Source organism: Amblyomma maculatum, chromosome 10 (assembly GCF_055883805.1).
Source record: "Amblyomma maculatum isolate TAMU_Amacu chromosome 10, ASM5588380v1, whole genome shotgun sequence".
NCBI classification, from domain to species: domain Eukaryota; kingdom Metazoa; phylum Arthropoda; class Arachnida; order Ixodida; family Ixodidae; genus Amblyomma; species Amblyomma maculatum.
Genome location: NC_139353.1, coordinates 14,550,777 through 14,564,898, shown reverse-complemented (window position 1 = coordinate 14,564,898; position 14,122 = coordinate 14,550,777). Strand labels below are relative to the sequence as shown.

Below are 14,122 nucleotides of genomic sequence, written 5' to 3'. Positions count from 1 at the left end.
TTCCGGAGTCCTCCACTACGGTGTCTCTCATAGCCTAAGTCGCTTTGGGACGTTAAACCCCACAAACCAACCAATTTCTATAGATGCAAAAATATATAATGTAAACTGGTTTATAGAAAAGCCAAGGCGCATTGTCTGCCACACTTCTCCGTGGACATCTTAACAGCGCTGTAAGGAAGGGAGGAAAGCAGGAGTGAAAGACGAGTGCTGTAATAGAGGGCGCTATACGGAGTAATTCCTGCCCCCTGGGGACCTTTAACGTGCACTGACGTCGAAACACAGCCGACGGCGATCGGCTCCGAACCCGGGCACCCCGGTTGATTAGCTGAGCGTCTTAACCACTGAGGCTCCGCTCTGTGGCTTTCTACAGACGGCTTAATTATTTTAAAATGCATTTACATCACACCACATTTGGGTGTCTTGCATTTTGCCTCACCGAAGAGCGGCCGCCATGACCGTGATCTCATTTCGGGTCATAGGGCTCCGCAGCGAAGCCTCATATCCACTCTGGTGATACCAAGTCGCGGTCCAGAATGACGTAAATAATTTTAAGCTTAATCAGGCAATCTACTTTTTTTTGCTTCTTTTTCTAACGCGAACAGCTTTATTCACTGCTGGAAACGGTATGTAAATGAAAAGGCCCAATTCGTGGGGCCTCGTATGCGTAAAAGAATTGTAATATGTTGTGTCATAAGTTTGCAATCGAACTCCACTGTGACACACCGCGGCCTAACCTGCAGGCGAAGTAGCAAGTGCAAGGAAAATACAAAATCTGCATATGCCGCATGGATAAAAAACAAACAAACAAACAAACAAACAAGTTTTTGCAAAAGAAAAAAAAAACGAAGGCTCAATTTCTACACCACAGCCTTAAAAGGTAGTCACGAAGCCCAGCAAGAAACAACAAAAAAGGAATAGCGCCTGTCTCATGCAGCGAACAAGTGAATGCTTGCTTATAAAAGTGTATTTCAATACGAGGCACTTTCAAAACGCACACGCATACACATACACACGTTAGAGAGAGGGCTGCATGAGGTGCCATACTCGCGCGGATCGGGCAGATCTCGTGCAGAGACCGACATGCACACACAAAGTCGATGACGGGTTTCGAAATGAATTTGCATTTGATAAACGCACTTTCCACGCCGATATCGGTAGTCGCTTTTACACAAACAAACTACTAGATGCGCTTCCCAGAGTTACTCTGCGCCTGTATTGATGACACGCGCATATGAACGCGGTGAACCGGCGCACGCGTATCCCGTGCGCGCCGATATTCGCGAATATGAAGGGACACCGCGGCGTCGAATGCACCGGGGGTGAGATACCCGCACAAGGCACTTCAGCAGTAGCAAGCTCCGTCGCTCAAACACTCGGGTCGTGTCGGCGTCACCTGGGGACTCATTAGGTATACACCGCGATGGGTATTTTTCGTGTTTTTTTTTCCTTTTTTTTTTTAACAGGAGGGAAAAATTCCCGCGCGGAAATGTTCCGAGTGAGATATATGCGTTTGTGCGGGAGCGCATGCCAATGAAACAATGTTTCAGCGCGGCTAGGAACGAAACATGGCTTCCATAACAGCTTTCCCTTTCCTGAAACTGTGGCACAGATTTATGTTCTTCCTTTATTTTTTACTTCATTAAGTTCGATATGCCTTATTTGCAAACACTCAAGTAGACGGGCGGCCTTCCTGCGCTTTTAGAACTGCGGGAAAGAGAAAGCTGGCCGTGATCTATATATGTATATGGACAAGACACGCATGTATAATTTAAACTTACTTCTCAAAGATTTCCGTTTCGCGGCGAAGGCTGTCCATATGTTCGGAAAAGAATGATGTCGACGCTTCGTTTCTCAGTCTGAGCAATGCATTTCTTGTGATTTCCGCTTCAGCTCCTTTCCGACCGGGAGCGGTGGAAGGGCTGATAATAAATGAAGAATGCCGAGGTAACGCCTTTCAAAAGCTTATTTGAGTGCCTGCAGTGTATAAGGGAGCAGAGGAAGGTGTGGAATTCGACGATACGAACGTTCTAAAGCAAGACAAAGCCTGGCATATTCTATAATAGGCCTCATGTGAATATATATAGCACACTTTAGAAAAAATTTGATGTATGGGTGGGACACCGATTAAAAAAAAGAAAAAAAAAACCTAAGAAAAGGCTACGAAATAATTCACTGAATTCAATTTTCATAAGAGCAGTATTCTTGAAAAGCGCGCTGCAGCATTAATTCGGAGTTACACTCAGCCAAGTACCCCTGCGGACAAAGGTAAACGGAGCACCTATTTGCTCTTAAATTTTTTCACGCGTTGCATAATTAAAACCGGCTGTCGTGGTATGTGCGAACAGACAGTAGACGTCAGTGCCCTTTTATTTTGTTAAATATTATTTTCTTATTTCCAGTGCAGAAGGCGTGATTTTATTTTGAACGGAAATGCGGGCTCCGTTTACTTACGACCGCACCTGTACATGCATATGTATGTCGCTAGCGGGACTGCGCCACCCCAAAGAGGGAGCAGGAGCAACAATGTATGTGTGTGCTGCAAACAATGGGTTGCGATCGCTGCGTCCCACAAAAGTCTTCCAAACTGCAAAGTGTTCGGCCCGCTGGTATCAAAGAGTGAGAAAACCATGTGTTCGGTTAGATACTCCTCCGAATGTAAAGACAGTGATACCATATACGCGGTATACGAAGTCTCATAAGCTTGCGCCTGTCGTGCCGGTTTTATAGATTTGGCCACCACAGAAAATTAATTAGATTTACCTAAGAACACAAATTTGCTCATTATTATTCGGTTAAGCTACACGGGGTGCGTGACAGAAGCCCCGCGCAAACTGTTTGTTCAAGTTTCTTCCGGTTAAGCGAGCTCTGGAATTCACTGTTCTCCCCTAAAACGAAATACCTGCATGGCCGATAGAAAGCATAAACACGGTGTTAAGTCAACTGTAAAATACAAGGCAGGAACTTCCTGAAGAGGACAACCTTTTGCAGTATTCGTAAGTAATAAGACACTCATATTTCCATCCGTACGTTAGTTCAGGTTTGTGGGGAGGGCAGTCGGGGAGAGAAAATCCGTTGGGGAAGTGATGTACAGGCTCGAACGATCCCAAATACTTAGGGAGCACAAAAATTCACTAAAACATATGGAAGAAGCCCGAACAAAAATGCGTTGCAAAGAGAAGGGAGAAGCACGACAAAGGCTGAACAAAAGAAGTGGCGAGAGTGATAGTGGAAAGAAGTGGAGAGGGAGCGCAATCACGCTTGCGTGTGCGTGATGGTATAAGCTAGTATATGGACATACGAACGAGACATGGATGAAGGCTTCGGAGGGGGAATTGTGGAGGGGTGCAGTTTATTGAGCAGGGATCGTGGGCTTATGTTCAGGTTACGCGCCGTAATGAACAGCGAATCGGCTTTAATTCCGAGTGGAGGGGAGCGCAAGAACGGCCTCATGGAATGATAGTTGAGTGCATGACATTGACTGCGCGCGCCTGCGTGAGTCGATGAGGCGTGTGTATGACTGAACAGCTGTAATACCCGCCTCAAAGCATATGCCTACAGGAGCCACAGCGTCATATATATGTGCAAAAACAACGCAAAATAAAAGAAGGCGCACAAAAAGAAATGGGATGAAGGAAAGAGGGATATGGCACGCATATAGGAAAGAAGACGCTCCCCAAATGCAAAGGGCAGATCAAAGCTGTAGACGCCGCAGCGACTGTCCATTGTGCGTAGGGCTCATGAACCGCTGCTTATACGAGGCGCCGACAATGGGCTCTCGTATACGTAGGCAACGGCGTGACCGGTTGGGGAGGGGGACGGGGAGGAGAGACGTACAACCTGGCGAGTTCTGCTCTCTTCGTCGTGGGCTCCGGCTGTCTGAACAGCGGGGCGTAATCCCGATGCCGTGTAGCACAGCAGGAGCCAGCATTGCTATATACGCCCCTTGTTCTGCTGCTCTTATCCGCATGCCCCGTATGCGAACGTATACCTATACAACGACAACCGTGGCCTTCCTGCCGCCCCATTGAGGCTGCTGGGGCAATCGTCATGATGTTCATATTATTGATTATTTAAACTGGAGATTGTCAACATCGTCTTCAGCTAAATTTTTCGGCATAATCATCATCATCAACAACAACCAGCTGCATGCGCCAGCCGTACGTGACCGCTCCAGAAGAATGCCTCCTCTTACCTCGCTTTCCTCACTTGTCCCTTATTTTATCTACCTCATATAACCAACGAATCCAGCTCACGCTTTCCTCACTTGTTCCTTATTTTATCTACCTGATATAACCAACGAATCCAGTTCATATACATAATGTGAGAACGGCAAGAAATGGAACAAACATAGAGCAAATAAAAAGTTGCAACAGGAGAACTGAAGTTTGTGGAAAATGCAGATAGGTCATTAATGCGCGCCATTTGATTCCTCTTTAGCACTTCATCGCCCACCTCCGATCTCTTTAAAGAAGATTGAAGCTTATCTCGTAATTAAAACAAACACTCTTCCAGCTCGTTTTGGCAAAAAAAAAATACAAAATCACGCCGGGGCTGTACTCTTTAGTTTTCAAACTGTAATAAATTTTGGTGTCACAAAATATGTCTGTGCGAAATAAATATTTTACGAGTGATGGAGCTTTCTTGTGTCAAAAAAAAAAAAAATAGAGAGAGAGAGAGATTTCATCGGAGGAACGTAATGCTCTTTCTCGTCTCTCGCATTACATTAAATGGCGTCTATCGTATTTTTTACGCAGACAGTACGATGATGTTAACGAACATGATTTCAGCGGCATTATACCGCGTAGGTACATATAGTTACGTAAATACATAATTATGCGATGCAGGAAAACCAACTTAACAAAATTAAAAAGGAGCACTTTTGAGATTGCATATTTCGAAAAACACTGACGATTTATCAGCAAACAGTGCAAGGAGATCGAGGGGACTCTTCGTTATGGCGTATATAGCCTGCATAAGAAGGGAGCCGATTGAAAGAATTTAAAAACGAGTCTGACTTATAACATTGGGGGCCTTCATTTTCAGAATACTGCCCCTTAAAACCGGAAACAAAACAGTTAATTAGTTAAGTTCTGTCAACATTCTTATCCTTAGGTTTTACAGCGTACATAATGTCTTCCTGGCTGCAAATGCGCATACTTTATACAAGTAATTCCCATGTATAGTTTTTGAAATATATAAGTTCGTGAAAGGCAAGAAAAAAAAAAAGGACCCGATTAAAAAGGAACGAACGGTCAAAGCGCGAGAGCAACCAAACCTAACAAAGTAAAACATTGCATTACTATAGATAGACTTTTTTCAGCCGTTCTCGAGTGCGGTCATTCCCTGCTGAGTGGCGCGCCGCCACGCAGCCGTTTCCTTAGAGACTGTGGTATACATACGCGGCAGCGCCTGTACGGTATCTATGTTCAGCTATGATATTCGGGCGTTAGAATATTACCCAGTTTTTCACTAATTCGTAAACTTTAAATACAAAATTGGCATGGTTAAGACGGTACTGCAACTGGTAGGAAACGGCGCTTTATAGTACACACTAAAAAAAAAAAAAAAGGTGTGATCTTAGTCTTCTTGGGGAGTAAACCAGCTCACCTTTTTGGTGGTGAGGTTACGCTGTTTCTTAAAGACTAAGTACTTATATCATTGCATGTAGTGTAACATTACATGTTCTTTTCAGACATGGGCCAGTTAAATACCATGTTATAATGTAAATTAGTCTGAATGTCTTCAATCGGCGAACTATTGCAGCAGAAGAGCAGCAAATCTGATCTGTATAACGTGCCACTTGATCAGTATTGTGCATAATAGAGTCTGTGCAATGCTCAGATAAAACTACAGCTACAGCAGGATCATTATCAGCAGCCTGACTATTCCCCCTGCAGGTCTAAGGCGTCTTCCATATGGCTCCAATTAACCAGGTCCTGTGCCAGCTGCATACATATTTGATCACCGCAAACTTTCAGATCCCTATTTCGTCCATCTATTTGCAGCCCCCTGCTATGGTTTTCTCCCCTTGAAATCCGATTTCTTATCCTTAACGACCATCAGCTATACTGTACAAAAAAATTTAACCCCTAAAAGGTGCAACGTTGCTATTCCGACCTTTTTTTACGCCCTTACGTTCCGCTTTTTTTTATGTAAAAAGGGTGCAAAGCATCCTGTCACTCCTTCAACAGTTCATTGTACCCTTTAAGGGTACAAAGGTGTAAGGGTGTTCGATTCCACAGAGTGTAAGGGTGTTAGACATGGCAAAATAGTGAAAAAAAAAATATTACACTGCTGATTATATAGAGGAAGGAAATCTATTAAACCAAATTTATAACTACAACTCACAAAACGTAATACATTATGAAATTGCCATAAAAATAATTAGTTTACCTTGAAATACCTGTCTAATTTTTGTCAACAGCAAGAAGCATGTGTATACAATAGTCATAACGTATACCCTCTCTTCGCTCTACATCTTCTGTCTATGTCCATTTCTTCTTGATTTCCATGCACTAGTATGCCATTAACTTTGGGTATTTCTCTGAACCGCTCTGCACGCTTCCTGTCCCTTATAACGTTACATCTATATACTATTCTCCTTTCCATCGATGGTCTCTGCGTTATTCTCAATTCGCGTTGAACTGTTTTGGTTAGCTTCCGCTTTTCTTCCCTTTATGCGAGTACCGGCAGAGGATATAGTTGTACATATAGGCATCAAAAATCATGATCCAATCACTCAAAGGACCCGTTATTTTGACACTTATCCCGTGAGCAGCCAATAATTATTTTGAACAATAAACACAAAACGTACGTAGCTGTTACTGCAACCTTAATTGTAGCCGTTCACAGTCGTAATCGCACTTAAGCTTAATATCAGAGTCGCGCGCGAAACGAAAGCAATCACCATTTGAGAACTGGAAAAGCGGTGGCAATGAAGAACCTTACACCTGGATTAACGTGAAAACATTCGTGTCACTACATGCATGCGACAGCATTTTTGAACCTCACATAACATTCGTTAGTTAGCGGACTCGGCTCTTGCCGATTCCCCTCGACCAAGATGATGCGTGGCGTTAAGGTTAGCTGAAACTGTTCCGGCAAGCACCAATCTTAACACCAGCCGTTGAAACAGCTTTGTCTTCTGTCTATCTGTTGATCGTCTTCTTCAATGTATGTTCAGGGACGCAGTGCATATATGTAACGATATTACTTCCAATCCACCCCATGCACTCAGGATTGAGAGAGAAAGGTGCAGGCGAACTAACAGGTTTTTTTTTCTCTTTCATTTCAGGGAAAAACTTATGGTAAAAAATACTGGGTTAAAAATAATTTAAAAAAATGTTTGCAGGAGCGATCTCTCTGTCACGGAGGATACAATATGCTTCAAAACTCATTTAATAATCCAGCTAATGAACTAGCCTATTAATTAACTTTTTAGTATTCGCAGCCATGTATATAGTCCCAGTGGTCGGTTGAAACGAAGAAAAACTCATTTTCTAAAGTCCTGTAGCTTCGGGGAAACTCGATGGTGGTTTCCGCGTGAGTCGAAATTGAGCGCTAAAGACGCGTAGGAAGGTCGGTACAGAAGCGACGTTAGGTGATGACATGTTGCTGTGGCAACAGCGCCAAATTCGAATTGCCTGCTCTATATATACTGTTATGTGTCATGCACTTCATTTCGCTCCGTCGGTTTTAAAAGTATCCACCACGCAGATGGCAATGACTAGTCTTTCATTTGCACTGAGCTGCGCGGGAAAAGAATATTCATGACGTGGCGCACTATCGCTTGCAGTACGAACTGAGCGCTGTTACAACTGCACGCATAATCACCGGCTTTCAATTCTATACCGAGTTTACTGCGCATATGTTGCGGTCAGTTTCGTTTTCGTACAGAAAAAGCGTCAGAACTCCTCGCGCGGCAGGGCTTTAGAAAATGAATATTTCTGTGTTTCAGAAACTGATACGGCATCGTCTTGTTCGCCGTTTCTAACTCTAAATATGATAATTTAAAGTTAATTATTACATTTTTCACTAATTAGTTCGATAATTTCAGGAGTTTTGCACCATATTGTGTCCGCTGTAGCAGACAGCTTGCTCCTTGAACTATTCTTTTTTTTTTTTGTTCAATTTGGAAACCGCTATATTTTTCGTCTTCCCTAAAACAACTTGTGACATTGTATGACACTCGCGCACATTTCTTCTTCTTTGCACGATAAATATTAAGGTGGATGAAGAACTGAACCTTCAGTTTGATCATTTACCGATATTGCACTGTAATAAAAGGAAGAAAAGCTAAGATTCTGCCTTCAATGCACAGATTTCGCGATAATATATATGTGGTATAGGAATCTATACTTTCCATGTGTCATTGTTTCGTGACCTATATACGCTATAAAAGCTTCGCATGCGACGCATTTATTTCAGTTCAGCGAACTTTCAATTTACCAAACTTCATTCCTAAAGTGCCTTAGTCCGTTCAAACCAAGTTTCACTGTACCACGTGCAGTAATGTCTTGCGAATCATTAAAAAAGCATGCACAAAGCTTGGCTGCCTATACACCTTTAAGGATGATGCTTGTTGGGATAGTTGGTTAAACTGAAACTGGTTGACTGTTACTGAAGACACCTTTGCAGTTTAGCAGTGTTGATTTTCGCGATCTCAGTGTTGGTATATGCTGATGTGGCATTTTGCCGGCTTCTGTGGTTGGCTACACTTCATTACAGTGAATGCTTATACAGATGTTAGGGTGGTTTATGCAGATATGTGCAGTGAAGTGCTTTGCTGTTAAAGAAGCACATTATTTTTCGTGCATAATGTTGCTTCCAGCTTACGTGACATATTTATTTTTTTTTAATACTTCAGTGAAGAAGAATAAGAAAAGGTGAGCGTTTCTATACTTTTATGAATGTGTTCTTCCCTGCAGCCCTACCTTTGCGATGACAATTTTATCTTTCAGCAGTAATTGTATTTTCTGCCCCTGACATTTCTGTGTCTTAAGCAACCATTGCCTTTACTATACAGTACCGTATAGTGACACAATACTACGAAACTAATGGCCCACATTTTATCTATTTTATTTGGGGCACAAATCGTAAAGCTAGCAGTCAGTTTTACATTACAAATATTCATGCAACTTTTAATGAAGAAAATGAAGAAAGTACATCTAGCCTTTTATGTATGCAGATAGGTTCATTTACATATTCGGTAGTTTCGAAGTAAACAGTAATAGTTTTGAAAGCCACGTAGACCCTACATGCATAGTTCTGCAGTTTCTTGATCTAACCACCACTTTATTTTTAACTAAAGCTGGAAAAGTAACTATGGAGGGTCACCGCACTGGTACACTCATTGAGAAATCATGAAACCAGCGCTGATTCAGCGCTTATCAGCATGAAATATTTGTTCTAAAAATGTTCAGAACTGCAGATTCAAATCAACTTGCGGGCTACAAAGAATATATCTTCAGCGAAGTTGTTGGCATACGGGGATTTAATTATATCACGTTGCAAAATGCACATTCTAAAAGCGAAAATAGCCAAGATCTCCAGGCCCTATTGCATGTGTGTCTATTATCTATATTTCATATAAACCTGTTTCAATGTTCAAAAGGCATACTTTCAGAGACGTTGCTTTCAGGAGATTATACAGGTGTGTACATATACTTTCAGTTGGAATCAAGGAATGTTATGTGGTTCTACACATCTCTTCTGGATGTCAAATGCCGCTGCGCTTGTCATTGTCTGTATACGTGCACGTACACACGTATATACACCACGTACACCCTTGGGAAAAACAAACAAAAACACTTGCTTAATTTAAACACATAGAAGTCGTGGTCGGCCGTGCAATGAAGAGGTCTGGGCCTTGTGTCCATATAAGCAAGTTGACGACGGAAGCTAAACTGAAACCGCAAAGAGAGCGCTAGAAGGGATCGGAAAAAAAACATAATGAGACTGAGACGTCGCAGAACTCACCTGTTCTTGGCTGCGGCCGCCCTGTCCCTCTGTCGGCGATTCTTGAACCAGTTCCCCACCTGGGTGGGCGTGAGCCCCGTGGCCTGGGCCAGTTCGCGCTTCTTGGTCGGGTTCGGGTATGGGTCCTGGAGGTACCACTCGCGCAGCAGCGACCGCGTCCGTTCCTTGAAGCAGTGCGTCTTCTGCTCGCCGTCCCAGATGGTGCGGGGCAGGGGAAACTTCTTGCGCACCCGGTACTTGTCCACGGGTCCCAGAGGCCTGCCGCGCAGCTTCTCGGCTTCTTGGTAGTGCGCCTCGAGCCACATAGCCTGCAGCTTGGCGTGCGAGCCTCTGGCGAACCGGTGGCCCTCCAGGATCCGGTACAGCTCGCGGAAGTTGCCCGCGTGGAAGGCTACCAGTGCCCTGGCGCGGAGCACCGCCTCGCTCTTGTTCAGCTCGGCACAGTTGGGGTGGGCCACGGGCAGCGACCAGAGGAAGCGGCCCAGCCGCTCTACGTCGCCGCTCTCCTCGAGCGTCTCGCACACGGCGGCCACCTGGCCCACGGAGAAGTTGAGCGTTGGTAGCATCAGCATCGGAGGAGCGGCGGCCGCCGACGCGGGAAACACGGCGGCCGGAGCGGGCGCGGGCCCCAACGCCATAGTCGTCGTGCGCTTGTGGCAATCTAGTACGCTCCCCTCGTTGCCGTAACGTCGTCGCCGAGGCGGGGCCAATCAGCTCATGGCCGGCTCAGCCGGTGATGCAGGCGGCCCGCTGGCTCGCGCTCCACTGTGCCGGCGATGATAGGGCCGGGCTTGGGGAGGCGAGCCGGCTCATCGAGGATCGGTGGCGCCGCCCTCTTCGCCGAGCCTTGCCGGGCAGCGTCGCCGTGGATACCGTCCCCCCCGCCAATGGCATATCACTGTGCGAGACCCCTTCTTTCCACGCTCCTCTCTTTCCTGCGGCGCGCGTCCACGCACCCCCCACTACCTCCGGACGGCCGCCTCAAAACGCGCGCCGAGGAGACCGCTCGTGCCGGAGGTGAGCGCGCGAAGAAAACAGCGCATGCGCTAACGTTGGCCTAGTAGCGCATGCGCAAACGAGGACGCGGTGCGCGCTCGCGCTCTCGCCGATTTTGCGGTCGCCTTTCGCGCGAACGCCACCGCAGACGGCTTTCAGCCGGTGCGCGGTGCGGTTCGGTGCGTGTGTCCAGTAAAGATGTGCGTTCAGTGGCCGCCATTTCTATTAGGGTTTCCCGGCAACGTGGGTGAAAGCAACCAATATGTGCCGAAACATCTATCTGTATGCGGTGACTTGCTGCGGCTGACGGCGTTACCTTTCACCTGACAGTTACTGCGGTGAGTGACGGTTCGCGTTCCTTATGCTTGACGGAATGCGGTTTGTTTTTCTGGCTCCTGTTCCCACGGTATTTGGTTCAATTTCGGCGGTAACCAACTTACGCACACTCCTTATTCGTGCTTTCAACATGAGTTCATTGAGTTAATGCACCAATGAATTAATGCACCAATGAAGTGATGGTTCATTATGAACTTCTACCATATCAGTTGGAAAAAATATTTCCGGCTTGGTTACTGACGGTTGGCCTCTGACAGATGATTTCGCCAAGCAAACTCTCCTTTTGTCGCGTTGAGATGGTGTGTCTTTGTAGCAAGTGGTTTAGCTGAAACATTTGACAGTCCCGGGATTTAATATTCGCTCCTTACGTGCGTCCAAACATTTGCGGCCTATTCGAGCTTCGGGGATTTCTCGGCGGTCAAGTGGTTATGGATGATTACGAGTGCCACGTTTCGCTATTCGATTTTTATATCCTTCTGAGTTGCTGTCGCATGCAGCCGTCAAATTTTCGGCTATCAGTTTTCTCATCTGCATTTGACGAGGCGCATTCAAAATTAGATAGGGTGTCACGTACTTAACGGTGTCAGTCGAGCAGCGCCCCTTCGACGTACGAATCTTGCAGAATTATGCGAAAAGGATGCTACGATATGGACAGGCTTTGTAAACATGGTTAGACGAGGGTTTCAAATTCAGCAGGGTTTGGCACGAAGTATTTTGTGTTTTTATCGACGACTTCCGTGCGCGTGCTTCGGCGAAAACAAGGCTTGGTCAAATTTATACCAACTTAACTATTAACAGCATAAGAGGTACTTCGGAGGCTTGAAAAATTGATAGACGTTCTTAAGGTCTCATAACTGATGACCTCTAAATGCACAAATGGAGTGGCACCCAGGTACCGCAGACAATCTCAAAATCGGGAGCTGTGGATAAGAAAGCTTTATTCTTCTGTGTACACTCTTCTAGATACCTGTATGTATGAAACTCTATAAAGAAAACTTTAGTGCATGTTTTCTGCCGTTACGCCAGCACATGGAAGCATTCCTTTTATCTTCAGGCTGGGAATGGTGCGTGCATGCACATATTACATGTCACATATTACGCTTTGTTGACAATTAAACCTATCTTGCCGTATTCCTACGCTTTTAGGAAGTTTCTGATATTTGACACCGCACTATGCACGCACCAGAAAACGCGACTCTGCAGCTGCTGATGTCACTTGATTATGGCTGCACGCAAAGTGTTTACACACATCGGCATCGGTGCGCATGTATATAGTCCTTCCGCATGCATGTATTGTTTCTTTTCCACTGTGCAGACTTTTCCATATCTCCTTCCTAAAAGAGCAGACTCTAGCGTTCGTAGGTATTCTGGGAATGCATTTTCAATCATACTCTTTTGAGAGGGCGGAAACAAGTGTTGGCGCCTTTATACAATAGTGTACACACTTTTCGACATATGTAACGCTCCGAGAAATTCACTATATGCTCCTCATTTTGCATTACACAATTCGCTACGCAGTTAATGTTTTGCCACGAACGATTTTTTTTATTACCGAGAACCTGAAAGATGACTTCTTTAGTTGTTTTATCAACATTGATGGTATTCGCTTCACAATTGCTTCCGAAGTATGTGTACGATTACTCCAGGGTTACAAGCCAACTCGCTGCATATACTTACAAAGCATGCAGTATTCTTCATTGAATTCTGTGCAAAAACTTAGAAGGGCAGTCTAGTTTTTCAACAATTTTTCCTTGCTTCATTCGATGGCTGTGGAGCTGAGAAAAGCGGCAGAACCGTTTAAGACTTAATTTTTCGATACGTTTTCTGGGGTATGCGATATCGTGACATACTGTTAGAATAGTATGCAACGCTATAAATACGACTACCGCGCCTCTTAAGTCGTCTGCAGAACGTGTCATTAACTAAGATACACAGATTTTGTTAAAAACATATTTGAGAATACTAAAACGCTTCGAATAGAATGAAATTAATAAATGAAGTAAACCCGGTTAGATCTATACCGCAAATGCCAACAACCGTTCCTGCCTGCCGCAGTGCTGCATGGCGGCATCCTTGGTTATGGAGCAAGATTAAGGAATAAAAGTAGTTATAATTTATTGAAAGAGAAAAGGTAGGCTGCCTTCAGTTGATGCGAACACCATACGCCCTTACAAAAAAGCTTAATGAGTTTCTGATTAAATGTTATTTACATTTCTCATCATGCACATTAACATTTCTATACATTTTCTTGATGCATTTTTGATGAGTTTCACAAGAAAGTTGGCCACCGTGTTTCTGGTTGGTACCTAATGTGTGCATTTCTTGTGTGTTGTTCATGAGTGTTGACCAATGAGCACCTGATGGCTTTCACTTTTGGAAAAAAAGTAAAAGCTAAAACGTAGCGAAGCACCTCAACTACATTAAAGAAACCTAAAAAATAAAAAAATTTAAAACTAAGCAAAAAAAACTGCACCTTCGACGCGATTCGAACTCGGTACCTCTTACTCCGTAGCTTTCTACACTAACCACTCGGCCACTCCGGGAACTGGTAATGTTGGTAACGTATTTGCTTCTTATGTCTGGACTCCATTCATAAGATTGGGACTTGCTGTTTCGAAGCATGTTTCGAAGTGTACAGGCCATTGCGGCTGCTCTAACAATTACAACTTCTTGACCATTAGAACTTGCATCTAATGTTCTGGATACCTATGCGCACTATTTTGTCCACTGGAGTCATTTTAACATTCCAGTTTGGCATCGCTGGCAAATTTATCAGCGCTGGCTCTTCGGTGGTTGCTACCTTGGGCGTAAT

General features: G+C 44.6%; 1 protein-coding gene across 1 annotated transcript in view; it reads right to left on the bottom strand.

Annotated features, from left to right (window-relative positions):
• Nucleotides 1–10,616, bottom strand: part of LOC146175654 (homeobox protein SIX6-like) — a 76,554-nt gene extending 65,938 nt beyond the window's left edge. The window contains exon 1 of the mRNA XM_084580823.1: nucleotides 9,979–10,616. Within this exon, the coding sequence (XP_084436949.1) occupies nucleotides 9,979–10,616 (638 nt within the window). The remainder of the gene's footprint in view (nucleotides 1–9,978) is intronic.
• Nucleotides 10,617–14,122: the final 3,506 nt, after the last annotated feature.